The sequence below is a fragment of the Gopherus flavomarginatus genome, chromosome 5, assembly GCF_025201925.1.
Source record: "Gopherus flavomarginatus isolate rGopFla2 chromosome 5, rGopFla2.mat.asm, whole genome shotgun sequence".
NCBI classification, from domain to species: Eukaryota; Metazoa; Chordata; order Testudines; family Testudinidae; genus Gopherus; species Gopherus flavomarginatus.
The window spans coordinates 118028060-118048290 of NC_066621.1; the positions used below are offsets into that span (position 1 = coordinate 118028060).

Here is a 20231-nt window from a genome sequence, read left to right on the forward strand (position 1 = left end):
GGGAAATGCTGTTTAGCCTCCCTCCTGGGAGCTGGGGCAATCTATGATAGTTGGTTGCAAGGTTTTTTGCCATTGTCTTCATGATGTGGGGGCTGGCCTCAGTCAGTACCTTTCCAATGACCCACTTAGTCCCAGACAGCTAGGCACCATTCATACTGGTGTCTTAGCCTGGCCCAAGAGCACACAGACGTCCTCCCACTAGGTAACAATGCAGTATATAGGGGAAACTGAGCTGTACATAGGCTTCATACAAACATTACAAAAAATTCCCACTTCGTCACAGCCTCTATGTAGAATTTTTACAGTTAATGGCTCAACCTGGTCTCTTGCTGTTTGTCAGAAGATGACTTATCTGTACCAATTGACTGGCCTTCCTGTTTGCTTTGGCTATGCATGCAGTTCCAAATAACCCAATATAGCTACCCTATGCCTTTCCTTACAACAACCAGAGAATCATATGAAATATATTAAATTTGTAGGTTAATACAGAGCAGTGCCACATCCTTGATAAGATATACTCCGTATGCCTGGACTTTCTCTGTCATCCTAATGCACTTTAACAGGGCACATCTCTTTCCCCTCCCGCCCCCCAACATATACTGCTGTATGCAGATTTACAGTGCCCTAAAGTGCTCTGAGCACTTGAAATTGACACTTTTACCACCAGGTTGATCAAAGCTAGTGAGCAGTCAGTAGGCTCCTGATTAACTGGAGTGTGGGTGATCAATAAGGGATAAATCTGAATGAAATACATATTATGCTTTATGACCCCTGAGCCTTTGTAGTGGTAGCAGGGCTGCTGAATGCAGCATGGTTGGTACCCACATCAGACTAGGAAGCTGTTCCGCCTTTTGTTTTCAGTATAGTAAAGAATTCTGAAGCTTTAATAACTAACCATTTAAAAAAATCTATTTCTTTTTAGTTGTAATAAGAAGTGGTTGGGGTTTGAGCATAGAGCTCAGAGCTCCTGAATTCTAATCCTAGCCATAGCTTCCTTCAGTGGCCTGTGGCAAATCACGTCACATCTTTGCCTCAATGGGAATATAATGCCAGGAGTGTCATGGGAATTAACTGGTTAGTGTTTGTATAGAGTTATAAAGTTGAAAAGTGCTATAGAAGAGTTATTTTATTTTATATGGTCATCTAACTTGTTTATATAATCATCTTGTAATCAGGCCCTGCGTCAGAAAAGTGCAAAATAAAAATCTTAGACTACAATTGTTTGTTTTAGTCTCTTCTAGCTGTTCAGGTTCAGATGTTCGGAAATGCATACCACAGTTGTCAAATTTTGTGTGCCATCGTGAATGTGTGCAAATCAGGTTTTTGAGTGAGTAGGGGTCACATAGGTGTCCAGCTGGCCTCCGTGTGCACAAATACCTTATTTGCATGCACACTAATAGTGTGAGCATTTCTGAGACCTGTCCCATAGGTCCAGATTTTCAGTAAGCTGCTATTTCCTACACATACTCATGCAAATTCTTGAGCCTAATTTGCACCTGTAAAATGAAGGGCATTTGAAAATTTGGCCTCTAGTGGAAGCTGACTTCCAGGCTTAAAATAAAATCATCCCATTGGTATGATTTCTTAATATCTCCTTAATAACTGACTGATTTCATGTTGCACATAATGACTCCTTGCGGCTCTTAAACTTTAATTGATGGTACAGAATGCAAGATTTTGTTCTGTGGTGCATTTTTATTCTTCAGTGTTCATGAATTTGAGACTTCTAACTGGCTGGAGCCAGGGTTGCTTCCACAGTTAGTATCACACCCTGGTTAGCCTTATTCTCAGGGCTTCCCACACTGTTGTGCTGATGCTGTTGAGAGTTGAATTGCAGCATCCAGTCCTGGATTCCTATGAGCTCACATTCACAAACTGTGTGAACACCTTATGAGCAAACATATTTCTAAATGAACAAACACTCAGTTGGAAATATGAAAGCACGAACCTCATTTCCCTGATGACCTACAAGAGACTGGAACCCATGACCCTAAGGATGAAAAGCATAGTTATTAAATCACTAGAAAAAATAATTATAGAAATACCAGCTGTAAAAGCATGAGGATCTGAAAGAAATGGAAGCTTTCATTATATCTTAGGTACTTACAGGGCTTCCATTACTGTAGTATTTGAATGCCTCACAATCTTTAATGTAATTTTTCTCCACACCTCTGAGAGATAGGAAGTGCTGTTATTCCTGTTTTACAGACAGGGAGCAAAGGCAGAGAAAGATTTAGGCTGTCTGCACTGCCCCACAGTTTGGGTTATGGGGCTGTGGATAGCAATGTGCACAAGCTGGCACGTATGGAGGTGTCATAAATATAAAGGGAAGGGTAACAACCTTTATGCATGCAGTAACATAAAATCACTCCTAGTCAGAGGTACAGACAGAGGTACAAAATCATTTAACTTGTAAGGGGTTAATCAGTTCAATTAACCGAGTTGGCCTGACCAGAAGGACCAATGGGAAAAGAAGATACTTTCAAATTGGGTGGGGGGGTGTCCTCTTTTTGTTTGTTCCCGCTGGATAGAGAGAGAGAGAGAGAGACCAAGCAGATAACCCATCTCTTGAAAAGATACCTTAAAATGATACATCTAAAATTACAGGAATTGTAAGTAAAAGCAAGGAAATGCATTAGATTATATTTTGTTTTAGCTTGTAAATTTTCCCTGTGCTAAGAGGGAAGTTTATTCCTGTTTTTGTAACTTTGAAGTTGAGCTTAGAAGGGAATCCTCTGTGTTTTAAATCCTTTTATCACCCTGTAAAATTACCTTCCATCCTGATTTTACGGAGGTGCTTCTTTTACTTTTTTCTTTATAATAAAGTTCTTCTTTTAAGGACCTGATCGATTTTAGTGTCCTAAAAATAAAGGGCCTGGTCTGTATTTTTATTAAAGGCAATTGGTTGATATACTATTCTCAAGTCTTCCCAGGAACGAGAGTGAAGTGGCTGGGGATATTTTGGGGAAATAGGAACTGCAAGTGGTCCTTTTCTTGAATCTTTGTCTAAATCACTTGGTGATGGCAGCAGTACTGTCTAAAGACAAGGAAAGGATTTGTGCCTCAAGGAAGTTTTTAACCTAAGCTGGTAGAAATAAGCTTAGGGGGGCTTTCAATGCGGGTCCCCACGTCTGAACCCCAGATTTCAGAGTGGGGAGGGCACCCTGACAGGAGACTAGTGGAGGCTAAGCCTCCCCAAACCTTGTGCCGGTGGCGGGGTAGTGGCAGGGGCAGATTACCCCACGGGGCCCATGCCCAGGCAGCCCAACCAATTTGGGACCCCTTGAAAAATCTCCTCCCGCCACTGGTAGAGCTCTCGCTCCCAGCCGCTTTTCGGGTCTTGAGGCCATAGTGAGAGCACTTTGGGGGTAGAGATGGAAGGGGCAGAACAGGGTGGGGCTGAGATCAGAACGGGGGTGGGGCTTCAGGGAAAGGGAATGGGGTGGGGCCATGGGTGGGGCAGCAGGCGGAAGGGGTGGAACATGGGAGGGGCTCTGAGATTGGTGCTTACAGGCTTCTCCCTTCTTCCTCCCTCTCGCCCCCCGTGGCCCTGACCAAAGTCTCAGCCGCTGCCTGCCCCGACTTCCCTCCTGCATCTGGGGTCCTGGGATCCTGAGAGCAGGAAGCAGGGGCATGGCCTTGGACAGAAGAAGTGTGGCAGGGGGCTAGCCTCCTCAAGGGGCAGCTTCACCCGCTGCCCCTGAGTGCTCACCTAAGTGCTGTGCTACAGCTTGCCTGTGTGCACACTACGGCTGCAAACTAAAAGGTTGCTAGTTCACATTAACATAATCTTCTACCTCAGTGGTTCTCAACCTTTTTGGGCTCAGGACCCATTTATAAATGTTTATGTCCTGTCAGGACCCAGTGAATAGTCTGGGCATGGAGGCCCTGAGGTAGTTTCGGTTGGGTCCTGCCCTGTACTCACCCCACAGTGGCGGTTCCTGCAGCTCCTGTACTGTGGAGCTAGCTGGGGCTGGCTCTCTGCTCTGGGCATTGCAACCCTGGGTTTGCAGCACCGCTTAGGTTTGGCCCTGCCCACCTACCTGGTCCAAATTTGTGTGAGTGGAGTTGTGACCTCACTCAAATTTGGCCTATCTGCACTCCTGTCGTCATGATGGCTGGGCCAAACCTGAGTGGTGCTGGGACCCAGAGGTTGCAGTGTCTGGAACAGAGATGTGAGCCTAGCCAGCCCTGTGGGACAGGAGCTGCCACGCAACCCTTTGAAGCATTCTGGCAATTCAATTTTGGGACCTGACCTGTGGGTTGAGAAACCCTGCTCTACATTATTGTCAGTGAGGAACCTTTTAGTTTACACTCGCAGCACCCAATTGGGGGAGTTACAGCACTGCTATTCACACCCCTGTAGTCTGAACTGTGGGGCAGTGTAGACAAGCCCTAAGTGACACAGGAAGTCTGTGGCAGAGCAGGAACTTGAACTCAATTTCACTGTTAAGTTATTCTTCCTTATTCATTCTGGATTGTTTGGGTGGGTCTCCTCAAACTACTGCTGAGAATGTATTTTCTGAATTAAACTTCTTGATATTTCTTCTTATGAGCAGAGGTCAGTGTTGGTGGGAGGGATTAGATGACAGTACTCTGTTCAAACTTCATCCACAATCCCAGGTCCACTGTGATCCATAATAATAGAATGTTTTTTCTAAAGTGATAAACAGTCAAATTGGTGCCATAGAAACTGTTATCATTAGGCTTCAGAGTTCACATAAGCTTATATGAATGGGCAGTTCAGGCTTTTAAACTATTTCAGCCTATGCATTGGCTCAGTAAGGCTGCATTACAAAATGATGTATGTGCTAACATGGACCAAGCTCTGGTGTTTTCAGCACAATTGCATAATACAGTGTTGAAAACACAGGAACCTGATTTACAGCTGCACCAGCTTAAGCACTTATGTATTTGTGCCAAAAAAAGATGAAAAAATGTGTAGTCCAGGCACACCCCAAGATAATAACATTCTAAATGTGATGTGAGTGCAGAGCTATTTTCATAACCATAGGGGCAAGAAAAGTTGCCTTACTTTTTAATGAAAGTTTACATTCTGCAGAAAGTGATAGGGCCCCACAGAAATGCTGATACTGCATCCACTAAGTACCTGTTCAGTCCCATCCCTGCCTGTGCAATGATTTTATTAACTATCTCAGAGCCTTTGAAGATCAGCCTACATTTTGGGAAAATTAATCTGCTGCCCCAGCTCATATCTTGGATCTGGTCCCTGAGCTTGAGGATGAAACAAAGTTTTGACCATAGGCTATGGAGGCAGTGAGGGATGTGAATGAGTTGCTGCTGCTTCTAGAGGCTGTGTCTTTACCCAGGCAGCAAGCAGGTGGATAGAAGCTAGCCAGGTAGTGTTAAGGCTTAGTGGTCAGTCTCTCTTCCTGATAAAGTGATATCAGGACAATCTTTTTAATATTTCAGTTTTCCTCCCCAGACAGACAAATATACACCTGGGACCACCCTGCTCAAGGGATATCAAGAGGAAACGAAAGCCAGCAGCAGCTGCAGCCTCTCTTTCCAGCCCTACTTCAGGTAACTTGATTTAACCCTAGCAACCCTGGTCTGTGCACTGTCACTTGTCCTGAGGGGACATTCTGGCATAGGCAAAACACTGGGACCAATAGTTTCAAAAGTGGCTAGTGATATTTGGTGCTTTGGTTTTTGGATCCCCAACTTGTGATGCCTTAAAGGGCCTTGATTTTTTCAGAAAGTCTGAAGCATTCACCCTCTGAATACCATGCCTTTTGAAGGTATTTTAAGTTGGGCACCCAAAAATCACTAGTCACTTGAAAATCTTGGTGTGGAGGTCTAAGGTAGGAATTCCCAAGTTGGAAAGAGGGGGAAGACTGTCTGAAAATAGCACAATATTTGCAGGAATATTGAGGATTAAAGTTAAATGAAACACAAGTGAGGTGATAGTGAGTTATGGCTGTAAGTGGCTTGCATTTTGCACAGCAACAAAGAGTGGCCTAATGAATGAGTATATGAAGGTGCACCCATTATGAGTTAGTATCATTCACATTGCAAGGACCTGCAGTGTCAGTATTCAGTGCTGCTGCTGCATAAGCCATTATTTCCACAGTTCTAAAATTAAGCCATGCAACCCCATAGTGATGAGGAGATGAGCCCCTGTACTTCCCAGATCTCTTTCACGATGCCTGGTATGAACTTGTGTTTTGCTTCCCTCTCTTAAGGAGATCTCTGGACCCTTTGCCGTAAGAGCCTAATTCTTGCTAAGGTTAGTGGCTCACCTCTCAATATCCATACTGGTAATGCCAACTCCACCTATAGCCATTTACCACTGCAAGTGGTAATGGCCCCTGTTCCCCTTCTTGCTCCAGGAGTGTAACATCTAGAATTCTGGCTTTTTTCCCAGGTGGATTATACCTCAGAGGTGACTTTTTTAGGGTTTTGAAGGTGACTCAGGTGTGAAATGGGTATAAATCTGAGGATCAAATTGGTTTTTAGGAGAGTGGGGAGATACCTGCCTAAAGTGAGTTCACTCCTGGAAACTTTTTAATCCCAACATGCAATTTCTATCTGACTCATGTTCCTCTGGTAGCTTGTGACTAAATTTTTGTGTCATGAATCAGCAGCAAGAAGGTGGGTTGCCAAGAGCAAAGATCCAGGTCAGATCCAGGAAACAACCGGAAAAGACCAGAGGAACCACCAATGGGTGGGTGGAATCATGTCAGTGCCTTTTCTGGAGGGTTATGGGAGATTAAGAATAACGGAGCTGGAAGGAAATCATGCAGTAAATACAGTTCAGGTTATATGTCTAGTCAGTGTGTATCCAGAGGGATCTCTGTGCTTGTTTCACAGGGACAGAAAAAGTGTGACTGGCAGGCAAATGAAGAGTGTCAGTTTGCTTCTTGCTGGCAAAAGTCTGTTTGCTGATATTCTTGGATTTAGCAGGTCCATTGGTGGCCTTGAATGTTATTACAGGATAATCAGATTCCTAGTGTGGAAGGATGTATAGAAATGTATCTGAATAGCTAATTATGATCATTCTTGGGGTATATAGAGTTCTTGATGGGAATTATTGTCCTATCATTATGTTTTATGCTTCTGCTGCTTTCCATGGTTCTTCCTGCCAGAATGTAACTTTTGTGGTGTACTACTGCTCTGTTTCTATAGACTGATCTTCCATTTCTATGGCTGCTTTCATCAAAATAGATCCCAAAACACTTAAACAATTTAATCCAGCCTTGTGTTTATAAGATAACACAAAGATAATCAGACTTCCTCCCTCTCTCGTGCACTCTCACTAGTTACTATCATGTTATTAACCAGGGTTTCCCCTTCCTTGGGTTAGTTTGGCAGCCTCACTTTCTCTCACTACAGATGTCTCTTTGAGGAACCCTATTCCTTCAATGAACTATAAAGTTCTGAGGTGAATTAGAACTGAGACCCATAAATGAGAGTAGGCAACAGGCACATGTACAGTGCCAGACTTCTGCTTTAAATAGCTCTTTGGCTGAATCCAGCTACTCTCGTCTCACTTGTTGACCAGGTCCTGCTTCATTGAGCTCCTTTTTTTGCAACCTGAGTGCCCCATGGAGGTGAAGGACACAGCCTAAGCTGGCTCCATCAGTCAGCAGAACAAATGGGCTTGCTCTGCCTAACATCGGGCCATCTCAAATTCCACGTCTTTTATAGAGATGAGTGATGAAGAGGGGCTTGTTCCGCTTTGCAGCTGTATTAATACACATCAGGGGCCAGCTCCTGGCACTAAATCACGCTTCTGCATACATCTGTTATCGGACTCCTCACCAGCGTGATGAACAAGACTGCAGATAGAGGCTTCCTCGTGTCATTCTTTATAGGATTTTCCTAAAAGAATAAATAGCTCAAATCTCTCCCTTGTCATTGTGATGAATTTAGCTTCTTTCTTAAACATGCAGCTACAAATCTTCCCCAGTCACACCCTCCCCCATCCACACAGAGTTTTAAGTTGAATTTGACTGAATTCAGCAGATGTTGTTAAAGGCTGTGTGAGATGCGCACACTCACTCCTTTCCAGTGTCAGGAATGAAAGGAGAGACCTGGGACTCCATTTATTTGGTAACCTAACAGGCTAGCTAAGTTAATTATGCCCTTGATCCCCAGTAAATAGTGTCTGATAACACTTGTTCTTCTTCGAGTGATTGCTCATATCCATTCCAGTTAGGTGTGTGCACCGTGTGTGCACATTTGTCGGAAAACTTTTACCCTAGCAACTCAGTGGGCCGGCAGGTCGCCCCCTAGAGTGGCGCCGTCATGGTGCTCGATATATACCCCTGCTGGCCCACCCGCTCCTCAGTTCCTTCTTACTGCCCGTGTCGGTCGTTGGAACAGTGGAGCGCGGCTTAGCTGACCTCCACTTCCCTAGCTACTCGTAGTTCTCGTATATAGTTATGTTATAATCCTTTTATATATATATTTGTATAGTTATACGTTTTTTTCTTTGCTAACATAGTTAGTTTAGTAATAGTTAGCGGGGTTCAGGAAGTAGCCCCTTCCCTGCACCCGGTGCCGGAGCCCATGCACGGCTCACCGGGTTTTAAAATGGGCTCGGCATGCCAGAAGCCGATGCCGACGGGAGATCCACACGACTCCTGTTTGAAGTGCCTCAGGGAATCACACTTGACAGCTAAGTGCCCCATTTGCAAGGCTTTTAAGCCGAGAACAAGAAGGAGCGGGACTTTCACTTACCCCTCCACCTTTGGCACCGAGCGATGATCAAGCGGCTGGCAGAAGCGCCTCCTCGGCACCGGACCCCGCTGGTACTACCAAGGCCTTTCGGCACCAGCCGTCGCCGGCACCAAAGTCGACTTGGCACCGCTCCCTTCCTCCGAGGTTGAGAGAGCCTACAATTCCCGCTGGTGCCTGACGGCTCCCCGGCACGCACTGTGGTTGAGCCCCCTGCTCGTGCTGCTTCCGTGCCACCCGCATCGCAGCCAGAGAGCTCGTCTAAGTCGGATCGCCCGGCACCGACACCTGCAGAGGCACTGATGACATCGGCACCGTCGATCCCGGTCCCACAAGGGCCGTCGAATCCGGTGCCTGACAGCTCCCTGGCACGCGCCGTGGTTGAGCCCCCTGCTCCTGCTGCTTCCGTGCCAACTGCACCGCAGCCAGAGAGCTTGTCTAAGTCGGATCGCCCGGCACCGACACCTACCGAGGCTCTGACGACCTCGGTACCGTCGATCTCGGTCCCACGAGGGCCGTCGAATCCGGTGCCTGACAGCTCCCCAGTATGCACTGTGGTTGAGCCTGCTGTTCCCTCCACACCGGAGACATTACCAATGGCGAGGGATCTCATTGCCATGACAGAGTCGATGCTGCCTGACCCCGGCACCGCCGGTGCGGGTAATACAGTCTCTTCATATGACCGTCCTCTGTCAGCACAGCAGAGCGGCACCGTTCATGATCACGGTCCCGCAGACGCTCCAGGTCCTGTCGGCACGCCCGACACCACTTGCAGTCCCGGTGCTGTTTTCCTCATCGGTACTGGTCGCACTCGCCGCACCGGTCGGTATCCCGTTCGCTGACCCGCTACTATCGGCACCGTTCCGACTCCCGGTACCGTGACTCCCGTAGCCTCTCCCTGAGTCTCGAGATCTCGGTCGACCTCCCGGCACTGTTCTGGTTGCAGGTCTGGATCTCGTTCCAGGTACCAGTGCCGGTCCCCGGTGCCGGTCCCCGGTGCCGAGTTGGGCAAGGTCAGATAGAATCAGAGACTCTGCCCATGCCTTTTTTTAGTACCTCCATGGCCATCCAGACACGCATCCGTGTCATCCCACATGCGCAGATCTTATGCTCAGGACCACGATTCTGATACGCCCCCTGACAACCTGAGGTGGAGGAGGTCCCAGAGGTAGAGGACCCAGTATGGTGCCCTCTAAGGGGTACGACTACTCGTCTGTCCGCTCTCCTCTCTGCTCACTAGTCTTTCAGTCTGTTAAGGAGAGGTATTGGCATGGCCAGTGGGCGCCAGCTCCGAAACCGAAGGAGGCTTGGCGAATGAACCTACTTGGCCGCCAGGTGTGCTCTGCAGAGGCCCTGCAGCTCTGGGTAGCAAAGCAACAAGCCTTGCTTAGCTGCTACAATTATAGCACCTGGGTGAAGGTAGTTTAGTTTATGGAGTTTCTCCCTCAAAACTCCCGCCACGAGTTCGCTGCCGTCTTGGAGGATGGGCGAAAAAGGTACCCAGAGCGTCCCTCCAGGCCTCGTTGGACGCAGCAGACTCAGCAGCCAGGACTCTGGCCTTTGGCGTCGCCATGAGGTGCATCTCATGGCTTCAGGTTTCAAACCTCCGGCCGGAGCTGCAGTATGCCATTCAGGACTTAACCTTTGTTGGTAAAGGCCTCTTCGCGGCAAAGACAGCCCCAGGCTGCGAAGCCTGATGGACAACAGGGTCCTAATGCGCTCTCTCAGCATGCATATGCCAGCGACCAAACGCAGGCCTTTCTGTCCCCAGCCGCCATACTCTGTGCCTAGCCAGAGACAGGACTTTGGCAAAAGGCGAGGCCAAGGTGGTCGCAGACAAACGTCAGGACCCCTAAAGAGCCAAGGTCAAGGTCCCTCGCAATTACCACTGGGACCAAAGACAAACCTTCCAAGGTGCGCCTGAGGGTGGTGTACCAGTCACAGGCCGGGATCCCAATTCCGCTTTCTCCTGGCGTGGCCCCAATTAATTTCAGATCGCTGGGTCCTGCGCACGGTGGAGCATGGATACCACCTCTAATTCGTTCCAACCCTGTCCCCCTTCAGGGACCCCTCTCACGAGCATTTCCTCGTACAAGAGGTGCAGACGCCGACGGACGAAAGGGGCAAGGGGTTTTACTCCCGTTATGCCCTAGTCCCCCACTCGAACGGAGGCCTCAGACCTTCCTAGTCCTGCACGGTCTCAACCAGTTTAGGATAAGGTTGGAGTTCCGCATGGTATCCCTGGGAACCATTATCCCATCCTTGCCTCCTGGGGACTGCTATGCCGCCCTCGATATGAAGGACGCGTACTTTCACATCGCCATCTTCTCTCCGCACAGGAGATACCTCCGCTTTCTAGCCAACCGTCAGTACTTCTGGTTTACGGTCCTGCTGTTTGGCCTTTCTGCAGCCCCACGGGTATTCTCCAAGTGTATGGCCATAGTCGCCGCCTACCTTCGCTGATGTCGGATATGCGTTTTCCATATCTGGACGATTCGCTTATCCAAGGAGACTCCGAGACACAAACCACTCAGCATGTGGTCATCGTCACGGTCTTATTCACAGGTCTAGGCCTGATGATTACTATAGAGCAATCGACTCTGGTTCCCACGCAGAGGTTGGACTTCCTAGGGGCTATCCTGGTCTCCGATCTAGCCGGAGCCTGCTTACCACAGCCGCGGTTTTAGGCGATGGCAACAATCATCCGAGGTCTGCAGACTTTCCCAACGACCTCGGCTCGCACTTGTCTCATCTCCTGGGTCCATGGCTGCCTGCAAGTTTGTAACCAAACACGCCAAGCTCCGCCTCCGTCCTCTCCAAGTCCGGCTCACCTCGGCGTACCGCCCGGACAGGGAACCAATGGTCATGGTAGTCACCGTTCCCTCGAGCACCTTAGGCTCCCTAGAGTGGTGGCTGACTCCTCCCTGGTGTGGGCAGGGATGCGGTTCCATCCACCCCAGCCCTCACTGTCCCTGACGACGGACACGTCATCTCTCTGCTCGAGTGCTCATGGTCACCTCCAAGCTTAAGGCCTTTGGTCTTCTCGGGAGCTGGCATTCCACATCAATGCCCCAAAAATGAGAGTAGTCCGCCTGGCGTGCCAGGGGTTCCAGCGGCAGCTGCGAGGCCGTGGTATCTCGGTGTTTACAGCCAACGCAACGGCCATGTGCTTCATAAATAACCAGGGAGGGACATGGTCCTCCCCCCCCTTTTGTCAGGAGGCCATCCATTTCTGGGACTTTTGCATGGCCCACTCGATGGAGCTGGTGACGTCCTTTCTCCCAGGCGTTCGGAACGCCTTGGCGCTTTGACTCAGCAGGTCTTTCCTGTCTTACGAGTGGTCACTCTGCCCCATGTGAGGCGTTCTGCTTTCCAGAAGTGGAAATTTTTCCTCACATAGACCTGTTCGCTCACCGCGAGAGCAGAAAATGCCAGATGTTCTGCTCCTTCCAAGGTCTCTCCTCGGGATCGATCTTGGACGCATTCCTGATGCCGTGGAAAGGCCAACTCCTTTATGCCTTCCCACTGTTCCCACTGGTTCATTAGGTCCTACTCAAACTCCGCAGGGGCAGAGCGCGCATCATCATGATCACTCCAGAGTGGTCCAGGCAGCACTGATATACCATGTTGCTCGGCCTGTCAATAACCAACCCAATTACCGTGCCACTCCACCCAGACCTCATCACTCAGGGCCACAACAGGCTTCGTCACCCGGACCTGCAGCCTCTTCGCCTCACGGTGTGGCTGCTGCGTAACTGAGCCGGGGTGGCAGGAAGCCTTCCACCTGGTCAACGTACCTGGCCGAGTGGACGCGTTTCTTCTACAGGTGCAATACGCTCGATCTTGCTCCTACTGAGGTCTCGATCCCCTCTATTTGGCCTGCCTCTGGCCTTCAGCGGCAGGACCTGGCGGTATCATCGCTGAGGGTACACTTGGCAGCCATCTCTACCTTCCAGCCAGGCTAAGGTGGACGTTCCGTGTTCTCACACTCTATGGGTTCGAGGTCCCTCAAGGGCTTGGAGCGCTTGCACCCTTGGGTGCGCCGCCCAGCCCCAACCTGGGACCTCAACCTAGTTTTAACCAGACTTATGTCTCCCCCATTCGAGCCATTCGCAACCGGCCCTCTGCTATACCTGTCTTGGACGACAACTTTCCTCGTAGCTGTTACATCGGCCAGACGAGTCTCCGAGCTCAGAGCTCTTACGGTGGTTCCGCCGTACACTAGGTTTCACAAAGACAAGGTGCAGTTATGACCACACCCGGCTTTCCTCCCTAAGGTGGTTTCGGCCTTTCATGTTACCCACAGCTCAACGCAATGGGCGCAACAATTGCACTCCCTGGACATCTGTAGAGTGCTCGCATTTATATTGCGCTGACAGAACCATTTTGTAAGGTGCCCCAGCTCTGTCACGGTAGCAGACCAAAGGGAAGGCTTGCTTGTTTTCCTCTCAGAGGATCTCATCTTGGGTGATGGCGTACATCCGCACTTGTTATGATTTGGCTCATATTTCCCCAAGCCACATCCGTGCATTCTACCAGGGCTCAGGCTTCATCTGCCGCCTTGCTGGCTCGTGTTCCTACCCACGAGATCTGTCGCGCAGCTCCATTGGTCCTCGGTCCATACCTTTGCTTCGCAGTATGCCCTGGTTCAACATTCAAGAGATGCTGTAGCCTCTGGCTCAGCAGTTTTCATTCTGCCACATTTCACTCTGACCCCACCGCCTACGTAAGGCTTGGGATTCACCTAACTGGAATGGATATGAGCAATCACTCGAAGAAGAAAAGACGGTTACTCACCTTTGTAACTGTTGTTCTTTGAGATGTGTTGCTCATATCCATTCCACACCCACCCTCCTTCCCCACTGTCGGAGTAGCCGGCAAGAAGGAACTGAGGAGCGGGTGGGCCAGCAGGGGTATATATCGAGCACCATGACGGCGCCACTCTAGGGGGCGACCTGCCGGCCCACTGAGTTGCTAGGGTAAAAGTTTTCCGACGAATGTGCACGCGCGGCGCACACACCTAACTGGAATGGATATGAGCAACACATCTGGAAGAACAACAGTTACAAAGGTGAGTAACCGTCTTTTCTATCAGAGAGACCTATATTCAAAGGCATGCCTGGATGTACCCAATAAGCTAAGGGGAGCATCCAAATCTATATCACATTGTCGGAGCAGAAAATTTCCAGTAACAGCGCTGCTGCCTGAGGCAAACTGGATTAGCGACTACTGCTAAAATAGATGTCACTGGAGAAGAGAGATTTGGGCATTTTCCCCAGAACTCTTGAGAACTTACAACAGGAAGGAATTCAGAAGGAGACTTCAGTGCCTCAGAAAGTGACTCTTGTCTTCAGAAATGTGCTGGGCAGTCCTTTTTGCTTAGAAAGGCTGAGACTTAAAGCCAGGGCTTTCCAGCTAGAAAGCGGAGTAGCAGATGGGAATTCTGTCATGTTTTAAACACAAATTCTGGCTAGAACAGGTAGCCATAGGAGTCAGGAGATGTTTGTAATGGAGTGTATCAGATTGGACGTCCCAGATGGTCTTCTGTAGCTTGGCTGAATGCAAAAGAGATGTGAACAATTCTCTTCTGTTGTGAGAATGTTTAAGTATTGGCTGTGTACTTGGTGCTGTACAAAAGACAGAAGCAGACCGAAACTGTAACTTCTCTTAGAGACTAACAAATGAAATAATGTATCATTTAGTTTATTCCTCTAAACAATTATTCATCCTGTCAGGTTCTGTTAATGGGGACTGGTTGACTCAAAAGATGGAGATTGGGAACAGGATATGGAGCATTTTACCTCTAAACTGCTGGCTGCAATCCAGTCCAGACATTAGGTGACCATTGAGCTTAGGTATGGAGACTTTGACCTGTTCCAGGCTGGTCCAACTTGAAGAAGTGTTTGGTTTAGGAGATTGCAAATGAGTTCTACTCTGGGCTGTCTTGCCCCATCTTTGTAGCTGTTTGTGATGCACTGTCTACCCTACTGAGTTCATGCAGCAGTTCACAGTGCACTTGCTTTATCTGTACCATTCTCTATTTGGACACCAGAACATCACTGCCTTTCCTTTGTGGGTCTATCCTTACAGAGCTCACATGATCACTCCACCCTGTCCCTCATGCTAAAACAATTCTGCTTGCCCAGGATACATTATTCTGTAGCGCATAAAGCTTATTTTCACTCTCTCTGGTGCTAATTAAATTATCCTCTTTCATCCAAGCTATTCAAACTTGAATTTTAAAAAACGACCTGCAGAAGAGATGCTCTGGGTCAGGATTTCTCAACTTGGGGGTCACAAACAGGTATTGGGATTGTGACCTCGTTTCCCTACACACATTGCTAAATGGGAGAGAGGTTCTAGTATGGAAAAGGGAGATTCACTTCTCTAGATCTTCTGGTAGCCGCTAGAATAACATACAGAAATCTATTATTAGTGCTTAGGTTGCTTATGAGGTTACCAGTTTTAACTTTCTTTTCTCCTGTCCTCTGCTCCTCTGTCTCCACATTCTCCTTTTCCTCCTACTGTTTTGTGTTCCAGCAGCTTTACCTGTCCACATGGATGCAGCAGACTCATCCCTGCCAGCGACACAGTCCCAGAGGTCCCAGAGCTCTGACTGGACGGGCAGAACCCGGGCAGCAGAGAAATCCACTGCTGCTTCGTCAGCTAACTTCTTTAAAACACCACAAGAGAAGGGCTCTGGATACAGCTAGATGGAGGTGTCTCTACTCGGAGCTGTTTGCATTTATGAAATGTTGGACTTCGAAGTATATCAGCACTGAACGTCTCATTTGGCAATAACCATCTCATCAGTGTTGGTGCGTGATGCTCACCATCCTCCAGACTGAGGTGTGTGCCTCACACATCCCCAGATCATGTTTGTGAATCTGTGTAAAAAGTAACTGGGGATGTTGGGGCTGCAGCTTTTTTAAAGCATTCCTGCTATTGCTGTGAGTACTTACTATGCACTCATCTCCTGTCCCAGCACCTGTTGTTATCTGCTGGGATGTGTACAGAGCCTTGTGGGTTTGCAGGTGTTGATCTTTGTTATGAAGCTGGTCACCACTTGGGCATATTGTTTGTTGCAAAGAGATGAATATAACAGGAGAAAGTCCTACTGTGGCTCTGCAGAGGCAAGAATCTGTCTTTGGCAAGCATAAGGACAGAAACAAAGGCCATCTTAGGATCCCTGGTCAGGGGAGGAGGAGGGGAACAGCGAGTGCAAACAAGGTTTGAAATGTGGGACTTGAATTCTGTATTAGCAAAACGCCTATAGGTCTCTCACTAAGGGACTTGGCAGCCAAGATGTTGTTTCTAATTAAACAAATGTGGTGCTTGTCCTGTCAGGAATTGCCAATGGCTCACTATCAGCATGGTCCTTCAGCGCTTTTTGTCTTTCCTGGTTTGAAGTCTCTTTAGTCTTGCCCTGTGAATTGCAGTATTCTTTCCTTATTCCTCATCCTCTCCATTTGTCCTGCTGGACAAGGGGTTGGCAGAACTAATTAGACAAAAATGTGCAGACTGGAGTTATGAGAGGAAGCTTGGATCAAGTTGCCCTAAAACAGGGGTAGACAACCTATGGCACGTGTGCTGAAGGCGGCACGTGAGCTGATTTTCAATGGCACTCCCACTGCCCAGGTCCTGGCCACTGGCCCGGGGGGCTCTGCAGTTTAATTTAATTTTAAATGAAACTTCTTAAACATTTTAAAAACCTTATTTACATACAACAGTAATATATAACTAAATTATAGACTTATAGAAAGAGCCCTTTTAAAAACGTTACAATGTATTACTGGCATGTGAAACCTTACATTAGAGTGAATAAATGAAGACTCGGCACACCACTTCTGAAAGGTTGCCGACCCCTGCCCTAAAATATCCTCTGAGAAGTCTTCATTGAGGAGATTACAGAGAGGAAATATTGGAATACTATCCATGGGCATCCAGCTTCAGAAGCTACTGTAAGCAATCCTGAGGACACTTGAAGTTGAAGTCCATGTCTGACTGTGTACTAAAAGTTACATAGGGTATTATCTGAGTTCAAAGCACTCTCTAAAGACTGAACCACTTCCCCGTCTCACATTCTCCCTGTCTTCCTCAAAGGTTAGTGTTCTGAAGTATATATAAGTGAGGTTCCTCTCTTATCTCCGAGTATACATGGAAGGGGTCTCCCTCTATCACTGATTGTACTCTGCTCTGTAGTATATATGGGAGGGTGTCCCTGGATTTCCAGTTGTACTCTGCTCTATGGTATATATAGGAAGGGTTTGCATTCTCCACCTTTCCTTGCATCCCTGATGGCATTTGCTCTGCAGTATATCGGGGAGGGTTCATTTCTCCCCACAACCCTTTCCCTTTATCTCTGATTGCTCTTCAGTTTGCAGTATTGATGAGAGGGGGTCTCTCCTGCTTTCTCTTTTCCTGTATCCCTGGTTGTACTGTGCTTGTTTCCCTATCTCTTGAAAGACCTCTCTACAGCATCACTCTGGGTTACATATATAGAAGATGTGGCTGTATAGTGTATACAAAAGGAACCATGCCATGCTTGCTTGACAACCCTACCTGCCTTGTGAGCTCTTGAGTGTTTTCAAACAGGTGGTCCTTGTCATTACAAAACCTACTGGTTGGCTGAGTGGGTGGAGCTCCAGACGGGACCATCCATTAAGAACAAAAATAAATTTTCAACATAGGGGTGGAACTTGCATCCCTAGATGTAGATGATGGATTTGCATGTTTCCCTTGCTTTGCTCTCTATGACCTATAATTCAAATGAGTGAGGGGTAGATTTGATTATGAGCATATCAGAAAATGTTTTAATTGTTTTTAAATGTTCTTTGTGTTAAAATTTTAAAATTAAATGGCCAGCCATGAAGACCCATAACATAACACAAAAAAAGTTACAAAATCAAACAACACTCTTGAACAATCTAAATCATGAATGATGAATAGTTACATTAGACACAGTGTCTATGTCTTATCCACTAATACCTATTTACTCTTGGGGAGAGACCCAAATTGGATTTATGTTTTGTGTCCCAAGGAAAATCTCAGCTCTGCCCACATAAATCCCTCTGAAAAATCTCATGCATCTTTCTTACACATATTGAAATTCCTTAGAGGGAGAGCCTTGTTACCCTTGTACAGGGGCACAGAGTTTAAAGGCTAGTTTGGATTATCTGTGAGCAATTACAAGGGATTTGTGGGGAAAGAAATGTTCAGATGAAGTTAGTGTCTTTACATTCTTATTTTTGTGCTTTGTACAAAACCAAGTCTGTAGTGCTTAACAAGTAACAAAGACAGACTCTGTCATGAAGAGCCTGTGATCTAAAACCCGTACAGAGAAGATGAGACACTGAGCAAACATAATTGGGAAATAACTTTGCTTTTTTATTATTTCACTTCTTGTGGGCAAAGCAGGAGATAAACTCCATCCAGCTGCTAATTTGCTTCTTGGTTATAGAAGATGTTGTTTCAATGGAGAGATGAATGGAAATGTTAGACACTGTTTAATGCAAGGGCGAGCACAGGCACGGGACATGTATTAGAGTGAGGAGCTGTGAGTATTGGGGATCTGAGAGTAGATAATGTCACTCCTATTCCCTTCATTTGTTGATAATCCAATAGTGGGTTGCAGCTAACTGCAGGTTAGTTGTGCAGTTGTCCCATAGTCCCTTGTTTCAATTCCATAAATCTTTCTTTCCATGAACAGTTGTAGTCATCATTTTAAAGCACAAGCCTAAACCATGTCCCTGGCTTCCTCATGAAAGAGAATTAGACCGGTGTCCTATTGTGGTTCTTGTTTCTCTCTTGGAAGAAGCTCACATACTTCAATGATGAATACCATTAGAAGAATTTAGACAGGCCACCTACCCTAACAAAACACACTCTGAAAGTTGTTCCAGTGGTTAATTACTGACTGTTAAAAAATTTGTTATTTCTAGTCTGAATTTGTCTAGCTTCAGGTCCAGCCATTGGATCGTGTTTATACCTTTCTCTGCAAGATTGAAGGAGCCCATTAAATATTTGTTCCCCATGTCGATACTTGGACTGTAATCAAATCGCCCTTTAACTTTCTGTTCATTAAGCTAACTAGATTGAGCTCCTGGAGAATTTCAGCATCAGGCATGTTTTCTAATGCTTCAGTCCTTCTCATGGCTCTTCCCTGAGCCCTCTCCGATTTATCAATTTCTTCTTCGAGTGCTTGCTCATATCCATTCCAATTAGGTGTGCGCGCGCCGCGTGCACGTTCGTCGGAGACTTTTTACCCTAGCAACACTCGGTGGGCCAGCAGGTCGCCCCCTGGAGTGGTGCCGGTATGGCACCTGATATATACCCCTGCTGGCCTGCCCGCTCCTCAGTTCCTTCTTGCTGCCCATGTCAGTCATTGGAACTGTGGAGCATGGCTAGCCGTTCTCCAGCTCCCTAGCGTTGCACTCCTGTGTAGTATCGTGTATATAGTTCTTTTATTGTAGTTATAGTTAGTGTTAAAATTAGTAATTTGTAGTTCTGTATATAGTTATAGAGGATCGGGAGTTTGCCCCTTTTCCTCCCCCCCGGTACCGGGGCCCATGCCCAGTTCACCGGGTTTCAAACCTTGTGCTGCCTGTCATCGGCCGATGCCCACAGGAGATCCGCACGACTCCTGTCTGAGGTGCCTAGGCGAGTCCCACCTTGCGGACAAGTGCCGGATCTGCAAGGCGTTTAAGCCCCGGACAAAGAAAGAGCGGGACAGTTGCTTAAAGCAGCTCTTGATGGAGGCAGCGCTGACTCCCCCATTGTCGGCACCGACTCCGGCACCGGGACCAAGCGTTTCCTCCACTCCGGACCGCCCGGCACCGACAGGGGCTTCGCTTCCCCACCCTTCACCGGCCCAACACCCCAGCCGGCACCGCTCCCTTTCCCCGAGGAGCAAGAAGCACAAGGCTCCTGCGGCACCTACAACTGCACCGCAGTCGGAGCGTACTTCCAAACCGGACCACCTGGCACCGTCATCTGCCGCGGCACCGAGTACCGCCGCAACGTCGGTTCCAGCTCCTCAGGAGCCATTGAGTCCGATGCCTCTCAGCTCCCCAGCACGACCTGCGGTTGAGCTCGTCGCGCCCTCCACACTGGAGACCTTCTCTGTGGCACCCGACCTCATCGCTCTCACAGAGCCCGAACTACCCCAACCCCCGGCACCACCGGTGCGGGTTATTCAGTCAATGGGCAAGCCCACCATGGTGCGGCCGCGTTCACCGGGCCCTACCGAGCGCCGTCGGTCCTGCTCCAGATCGAGAGACTACTCTCAGCGTCGTCGCTCAAGATCCCGGCGCCGCTCGCAGTCCCGGTACCGTTCCCCGCGGCACCGGTCGTACTCGCGGCACCGCTCGAGATCCCGGTCACCGTCGTACTACTCCCGGCACCGGTCCAGATCGCGGCACCGACACTCCTACCGCAGCCGTTCCCGGCACGACAGCACACGGCACCGGTCGATCTCCCGGCACCGAACTGGTAGCAGGTCCCGGTCCCAATCAAGATACCGCCACGAC

General features: G+C 48.2%; 1 protein-coding gene across 17 annotated transcripts in view; it reads left to right on the top strand.

Moving 5' to 3' along the window:
- Window positions 1-20231, top strand: part of GPATCH2L (G-patch domain containing 2 like) — a 57694-nt gene that overhangs the window by 23901 nt on the left and 13562 nt on the right. For 6 of the 17 annotated variants that reach the window (XM_050955711.1, XM_050955710.1, XM_050955713.1 and 3 more), the window contains exons 9-11: window positions 5447-5544; window positions 6207-6250; window positions 15244-15552. In XM_050955711.1, coding sequence (XP_050811668.1) covers window positions 5447-5544; window positions 6207-6250; window positions 15244-15504 — 403 coding nt within the window. In that variant the 3' untranslated portion in view covers window positions 15505-15552. Of the gene's footprint in view, window positions 1-5433; window positions 5545-6206; window positions 6251-6388; window positions 6444-15243; window positions 15553-20231 lie in introns of those variants that run through there. The other 11 variants (XM_050955726.1, XM_050955725.1, XM_050955719.1 and 8 more) reach the window with 9 other exon arrangements.